The 8,153-nt window shown below is 45.2% G+C and overlaps 1 protein-coding gene across 2 annotated transcripts in view; it reads right to left on the bottom strand.

Annotated features, from left to right (window-relative positions):
• Positions 1-8,153, bottom strand: part of Slc13a2 (solute carrier family 13 member 2) — a 28,825-nt gene that overhangs the window by 9,408 nt on the left and 11,264 nt on the right. For both annotated transcript variants that reach the window (XM_008840602.2, XM_029567143.1), the window contains exon 2: positions 1,847-1,975. In XM_008840602.2, coding sequence (XP_008838824.1) covers positions 1,847-1,975 — 129 coding nt within the window. The remainder of the gene's footprint in view (positions 1-1,846; positions 1,976-8,153) is intronic.

Below are 8,153 nucleotides of genomic sequence, written 5' to 3'. Positions count from 1 at the left end.
AAAAATGAATTTTTCAAAATTATTTAATATCCACATACTTAGAAGAAGCATTTCATTACAACAGCATTGACATATTCAATACCAATTTCCAGAGCTAAGATGTATCACTTTCAAAATTGGCTGTAATTTTTAGGTTTACTGTTGAAGTAATACAGTTATACAATATTGTACTCAGTATAAACCCTATAAGACATAAAATTAAATGAGGTTTTAACGTTTAAAAAAGATTTCCATTTCATTATTAAAATACACAGTTTAAATTTTATTATTTTTATTTTATGTGTATGAGTGTATTGCCTGCATGTATGTGAGTGCACCTGTGTCATGCAGTGCTACGGAGGTCAGAAGAGAGCTTAAGATTCCCATAAAACTGGAGTTATGGACTGTTTGTAGCTGCCCTGTGGGTGCCGGGAATCAAACCCAGGTCCTCTGCAAGAGCAGTCAGTGCTCTTAACCATTGAGCCATCTCTCCAGCCTCTCATTACTTTAAGAATTTAAGTATTTACTTATTTTTGTGTGTATACACGTGGGGACATGGTATGTGAAGGTCAGAGGACAACTTGTGGGAGTCAGTTCTTTCTATCATGTGGGCCTTGGGGTTTGAACTCAGGTTATCAGGCTTGGCAGCAAGTGCCTTTACTTGCTGAGCCATCTTTCTGGCCCTATGTTCTTTTTATTTTATTTTATTATTTTTTTAAATTAAAAAAAAATATGTGTACGTGTGTATTTCCTGCACATAGGTAAGTGAACACATGTTGTGCAATGCCTGTGGAGGTCAGAAGAGGCTGTCAGATCCCCTGGGACTGGAGTTACAGACAGTTGTTAGCTGCCATGTGGGTGGTGGGATTCGAACCTGGGTCTTCTGCAAGAACAATCAGTGTTCTTAACTGATGAGCCATCTCTCCAGCCCTTTTCTTTTTCTTTTTCTTTTTTTTTAAAATATTTTATTTTCCTGGGTGTGGTGGCATACACCTTTAATCCCAGAAGATTAATGGGAGGCAGAGACAAGTGGATCTCTATGAGTTCAAGGCCAGCCTGGTCTACATAATGAGTTCCAGATCAGCCAGGGATACACGGTGAGACTCTATCTAAAAAAAAAAAAAATTAAAAATTTATTTTATGTGTATGAATGTATTGCCTGCATGCATGCAAGTGCACTATGTGCACACAATGCCCATGGAAAACAGAAGAGGGTGTTGATACCCTGAAATTGAAGTTATGGACCATTATTAATTGCCATCTGGGTGCTGGGAACTTCTGAGCCATCTCTCCAGCCCTGTTGGCCTTATTTTCTAAATAATACAATATAACAACTACTTATTTGCATTAGGTATTATGAGCAATCTAGAAGTGATGGAAAGTATGAGGAGAATGTGAGGCTCTGTGCAAACACTATGCATTTTATGTACAGCATCCTGGGATCTTGGTATCCAAGGGCATCTTGGAACTAACCCCCTATGGTGCTGTAGGTATAAAGAGATGACAATTTATTTTATTTTATTTAGATAGGGTCTACCTAGGTAGCCCACGCTGGCTTTGAACTTATGATCCTCCTATCTTGGCCTCCTAGTGCCAGGGTTACAAGCATGTGCCACCAGGACCAGCTGTTGGATGGAGCTCTTCAGCTGGCTGTCATGGCCCTCTTCTGGTTCCAGGCCTTGCACCTCTGGTAAGACTAATCAGTCCCACTATGAATTAACTCTCAAGGCAGAGCTTCTACCTGATCCTCTCCTATGTCCTCTGCCTTCTTCTGTGAATCCTATGGAGAGGTTCCTTGGTTCCAGGGCTCTAGGGAAGACCCACCCACTTCTGTGAAGTTCTCCCTTCTATAGATGGGAGTGCTTACCTCAGAGGCATCCATGATGCCCATCAGGGGGAACAGGATGATGGGGAAGAGTGCAGTGACGGCCAGGGGCAGGGCCTCGGTGCACCAGAACAGCGCCATGAGGATGATGGAGTAAGCACAGTAGGCTTCCTGCGGGTGGAAGGAGAGTAACAGAGTTGTTGGCAGAAGCAAGTACATCCCAGAATCTTGTCTCCCTTCTTCCCTCTTGATACTAGGCCATTTGTAACTGCGTGAGGAGAGCTTGTGAATACACAGTCATTCATTTCCAAGTTCAAGGTCCCACCTCAAAATGGAAATAAACAAAGCAGAGTTTGGGATGTAGCTCAGTTGGTATAGTGCTTACCTAGGATGCATGGAGCTTTGGATTTGATTCTGAGCACAACATAGCCTGTAACTGCAGGACTTAGCAGAGAGAGGCAGGATGTTTAGATACTCAAAGCCTTTTTTGGCTACATAGCAAATTTGAGACCAGCTTGGGCTATGCATGAGACTCTCTTAAGGTTTGATGTTTTTGTTTTTTTTTTATTTTTGAGACAGAATCTCACCCTGTAGCCCTGGCTAGCCCGCAACTTGCTATGTAGACCAGGCTGACCTTGAACTCACAGAGATCTGCCTGCCTCTGCTTCCTGAGTGCTGGGACTAAAGGCATGAGCCACCAGCCCAGTGAGACCCTGTCTCAGACAAACAAAGAAACAAAACAAGGTGTTCATCACTGGTCCTTGACTTTAGGGCCCAGACATTATAACAGACCCCATGTAGCCCAAGGAAACTGCTGGGGGGCCCAGTTAAGCCTTCTGAGATGGACAGCCAGAGAAAGGCATGTCCTGGTCCAGTACCTTGGCTTTCTCTCTCTTTTTTTAATTAAGAAAATTATTTGTTTTTAGTTTATGTGTATAGGTGTTTTGCCTTCATTATGTAAGTATACCCATGCATGCAATACCTGTGGAAGCCAGAAGAGGGTGTCTGACCCTCTGAAACTGGAAGTACAGATAGTTGTTAGTCACCATGTGGGTGCTGGGAACTGAACTCAGGTCCTCTGCAAGACCAGCCAGAGCTCTTAACCACTGAGCCATCCCTCCAGCCCCCCCCATCTCCATCTCTTAACATCCTGTGAGAAATGCTTATTTACTTAGTGCTTCTAGAGATTGAACCCATGGCCTTGTGCATGCTAGGCAAGCTGTCTACCGCTGAGCTGTGTCCCCAGCTCCAGAATGTGTTTATATAACTGTTTAATGTTTGTCCCCATCCCCAGGAGCTCAGTTCCGTGAGGACAGTCAGCTTTATGGTAGCTGGATCCTTGGTGCCCAGGATCTAGTGTTTTCAGCTTCAGAGACAATTTTGTCTGATGGCATCACTGGGAGTTTTGGGAGGTGGAGGATCTCCTCCCTAGCAATCCCAGTTGGACCGGTCATCACACAACTCAAGGCAGGCTTTACAGACAATGTGTGAGGTTCCCCATCCTTACATTGTGCAGTGAATTTGAGATGACTCTGAGGCACAGACATTGAGTACCAGGAGTCCCCTCTTTTGCTTCTTGAGGTCCACAGGTCTAGAGAAGCCTGACCTCAAATCTAGACTGAACAAGCCAGACAGTAGACCCAAGACAACAGAAGACCCTGGCTTGGCCTCTCCCAGGGTTGGGAAGTGATTAGCCAGAGAGAGGCCTCAGGGCAGGGCACAGCCTATTTGCTGAGGATGGGGCAGCAGGTAGGGGTTAGGTGGGCCACAGGCTGGAACCCTTGGCTCTTACCCATCAATTCTCTGTTTTTCTTCTTACCACTAGGTGTGGAATGGACTCAACTTTAACACCCCACAGCCTTAGTACCTGAAGCTTCGGGAGAATCCCTTGGGAAGGGCGGAGAAGAGGCCTGAGAGAAGAGGAAGCTGTTATTGAGCAACTTTTAGGAGCTCTATGTTGAAAACATAAAAGCCATTAAGGTGGGTGTGGTGGTCTCACTTTATGGATGTACCCAGAGAGCAAGTGGCTTGCTCAAGGTTTCAGCAGAACCAGGGAGTGGCCAAGTTAGAATGGGCATTTAGGTCCAGTGGCTAGATTGCATAAGGCCAAGGACTCCAAAGAACACTTCCTTGTAAGTTGATAGGAAGGCATTCCTAAAGCTGTGCAATATGCTGCCTGTACCACTGTCTCAGTGCAAGTTCTTTTGTATGTATTATACCCACTTAGCCTCTACTCCTTCTTACCCTGGACCTGAACTCATTAGCCCCAGGGGTAGGGCACCTATGACCCTTGACCAGAGACCCACCCTTTCCTCCCACAGCAGGATTCTGCTGATGCTGAATTTTTCTTACCCCCTTCTATACCCGCCTTGATTGGACAGGCAGCTGTTTACCCACCCCTAGGGCTAAGGGCAGGCCATTCCCTCTGGGCCCTGGTGTCCCCTCACCCTGGAACCCTCTGGCCAGACACAGAGGAGATCTGGGGTCAACCGTGCTGATGTGATAAGACAGCTCTGCAAAAATACCCTGAGCCGGCTCTGTGCCAGGCACTGTGACCTGTATGAGTGTTTTCTAGTCACATTTGGTTGCTCCTTGAGGTCCTGACTGCTGTCTCCAGGTCATAGATGAAAAAACTAAGGTGCAGAAAATGAGGCAAATGTCTAAGTCACACACATAGTATGTGGGGAAGCCAGGCCCTCTGGTTCTTGAGCCCCAAACTTTACCTTCCCCCTGAACTCAATTTTTTGCCTTTGCAGGGGATCCTCAGTCTCTTTGTGACCAGAAGGGGTTGAGGGGATGAGCTGGAGTTCTGAGTCCAAATGACCACCTTCCCAAGGCCTGCCACTTCCTGTTGCCTAGAGTTGTCAAGGGGCTTTGCTTATTATTTTTAAAAATAATTTTAAAAAATTTATTTTATGTGTACTAGTGTTTTGCCTACATGTATTTAGGTGCACCATGCAATGCCTGTGGAGGCCAGATAAGGGAGTCGGATCCCCTGGAACTGGAATTATGGATGACTGTTAGTCCCATATGGGTGGCTGGGAACGGAACCTGGGTCCTCTGCAAGAGCAGCCAGTGCTTTTAACCATTGAGCCATCTCTTCAGCCCCCTATTTATTATTTTGTAATTGTTTGGTGTGTGTGTGTGTGTTTGTGCGTGTGAGCATACACACACATACGCAGTCATATGCATGCATATAGAGGCCAGAGGTCAACATTAGGTGTTGTTCCTCAGGAACTGTCCACCCTTTTTTTTTTTTTTTGAGACAGGGTCTGTTAGTCCTAGAACTCAACTTTTAGGCTGTGCTGGCTGGCCAGTGAACCCCAGGAATTCCAGGGATTCTCCTGTCTCTACTTCTCCAGTACTGGGATTATGAGCATATGCTACCATGCCTGACTTTTTATGTGGGTGCTGGGGGTCAAACTTGGGTTCTCATGCTTGTGTGACAAGCACTTTACCAACTGAACCATCTTCCAAGCCCTCACCAAGTATGGTGGTTCATGCCCATAATCCCAGCATTTGGGAGGCTGAGGCAAACTCTGGAGTTTATGCCACCCTCCTGCCTCAGCCTCCTGATATATTCCATCATATTCAGCTTAGTTGAGACCCCATGTTCACACTGTCAGCAGAGTTGTCCCTTGTGAGCTCTGAGCTCGAGTGTTCTTAGCATGTGACTCCCACTTCTCACCCATTTGATAGCTATGCCTAGTCTTTCCACCTAGGTCTCTAGATCAAAATCCAGCATCTGCTTCAAAGTCCCATCCAGCAGCCTTCCCTGACCCTGGTAGCTTCGGCCCTCTGTCCGTTCTACCTCCCAGGTGGGTTGCCAAACCATAGTGAACCTTGCTCACTTTCTTTTCCTGGATTGTGGGTTCTCAGCTGCAGCATGGAATTGTGGGGATCTGGGAACTTAGATAAGAGAGCTATGCCATCTCTGCAGGAGCTTGTAACACAGGTTATGAGTATAGCCAGAAAAATCAATACAGGTGGCCCTGGCTCACATATGATTCCATTATGATTCTTATACTTATCTTCAAAATTGATGAGCATTCAGCAGAAGCCCTACCTGGTTACCACAGCTTACCATGACTCACCATACCTTACACACCTTTCCATAACTTACCACACTTTACCATATCTTGCCATACCCTACCATACTTTGCTGTATGCTTACTACACCTTGTCAGAGCTTGCCTTCCATGTACAGACGTTCTACCTTTCACTTTCAGTACAGTATTCAAAAAATGACAAGAGCTATTTAACACTATTATAAAGTAGACTTTGTGCCTTTAGCTCACAAGGTTAGGAGTTCAAGATTATCCTTGGTTACACAGGGAGTTCCAGGCCAGCCTGGGCTACATGAAACCTTGTCTCTCTCTCTCTCTCTCTCTCAAAAAAAAAAAAATAGGGTTGACAAAATGGCTCAGTGGCTTAAAGTGCCTGCTGCCAAGTCTGAGGACCTGAGTTTGATCCCCAGAACCCATATGGTGGGAAGAGAGAACCATCTCATGTAGGTGTCCTTTGACACATGAACACGTGCACATACAAAAGATGACAGCAATATGATGTATCTCAACTTTTGATGGGATTGTGTTCCAATAAACCCATCATCAGTAGTAAATAATAAGTTGAAACCAAACAGCTTTGCCTCACCTATTTCAAACATGCTGAGAACACTTTATTACCTACACTAGCCAAATGACGCTTTTTGTTGTTGGGTTTACATTTTTAAAATTACCTTTATTTATGTATGTATGTGTGTGCATGTGTTCATGTATGTTCATGTGTGTATGTGTATGTGTTGTGTGTGTCTTTGGGTTTTTTCCCCAATTGTTCTCCACCTTATTTTTTGAGTCAGGGTCTCTCACTGGAGCTCCCCAATTTGGTTAGGCTGACTGGTCACTGGGCGTTACAGATCCTGTTGTCTCTACCTTCCCAGAGTTGGGATTACAGGTGTGTGCCACTCTACCCAGCTTTTAAACACGGGTTCTGGGGCTCAAACTCAGGTCCTCATGCTTGTGTGGCAAGTGCTTTACCCACTGGGTTATCTCCTCAACCCTGTTTTCATTATTATTGGTGACTTTGTTACAGATTTTTTTTTTTTGAGACAGGGTCACACTATGTTGCCCATGTTGGTCTCAAGCTCAGGGGCTCAAATAGCCCTGTCATCTCAGCCTTTGGAGTAGCCAGGACTAGGCTCTGTTACAAGTACTATCAGATGTTGGATGTCTGCCCACATCAGTTATTGCAGTTATCTCAGGATCTATCTCAGCGTTCTGTTTACATTTATCACTGTTTGAAATGACATAGTTACTATCCCAATGTCAAACCTTTCTACTGTGCTAATAAGGAAGCACTTAACTTTGTGAATTGCAATAGGGTTTTTCACATTCTGGACACTGTGCCTCATAATTGCTTTCCTTTGCAATTCTTCATTGCTTATTTTGTGCATTTCAAAGTAATTTTCTGAAAAGAATGGAAGCTAAGATCAGGAGAGGCCTGGCAGTGCCTTGTCAATACCCGTTGAAGCTGGGAAGCTCTAGCTTGGAGCTGGGGAGCTGCCCGGGTTGAGGGGCTTCCAGCACTGCTGGAAGGCAAGGCACTGAGATCCTTTCTCCTAGGCAATATGCAATATATCTGATCACAGGTGAGCACCCCCAGCTCTAGGATTAGAGACTCAGGGATTCTGGGCCACACTGGGCTCTTTGCCTTGCAGCTGAATTGTGAATTTGGTCAAGTGCGGCTGGCAACTAGACATGAAACCCAATGGCTTATATGCTAGCCTCTGGCAGCTCCATAGGGTCACTATGTGGCACAGTCCCTTTTAGGGTGAGGGCAGAGCCTGTGCCATAGTTGTTGGTGGGCCCTGCCCAGAGCTCAGAAGCCAGCAGGAGAGAATTTTTTCCCTATCAGCTGTTGTTCTTCCTGCCTACTCATTCCTTTGTATGTAATTCCCTCTCTGGACCTCTTCTTTCTCCTCACTTTGACTACTTGACATCAGTTCATTCCTAGATCTCAGCTCCATATTCTTTTTCCAGGGATGCCCCTCTCTACTGCTCCTTTTTTTTTTTTTAACTTTTAAAAGAAACTTTTTGCTGGGCATGGTCATAGTCCCAGCACTTGGGAGGCAGAGGCAGGTGGATCTCTGTGAGTTCAAGGCCAGCCTGGTCTACATAGTGAGTTCCAGGACAGTTGGGGCTACAGGGAGACCCTGTCTCAAAAAGACCAAAAAAAAAAGAAACTTTATTGAGAATTTTATCCATGCATATAAGGTGTTTGTATTAAATCCATGCCCACTCTCTCCCCTCCAACACCTCCTGTATTTCCCCATCACTTTTTTTCTAACAAT

Source organism: Nannospalax galili, unplaced genomic scaffold, assembly GCF_000622305.1.
Source record: "Nannospalax galili isolate Female #2095 unplaced genomic scaffold, S.galili_v1.0 scaffold2241, whole genome shotgun sequence".
Taxonomy (NCBI): Eukaryota; Metazoa; Chordata; class Mammalia; order Rodentia; family Spalacidae; genus Nannospalax; species Nannospalax galili.
This window is presented reverse-complemented; position numbering and strand designations above follow the sequence as displayed.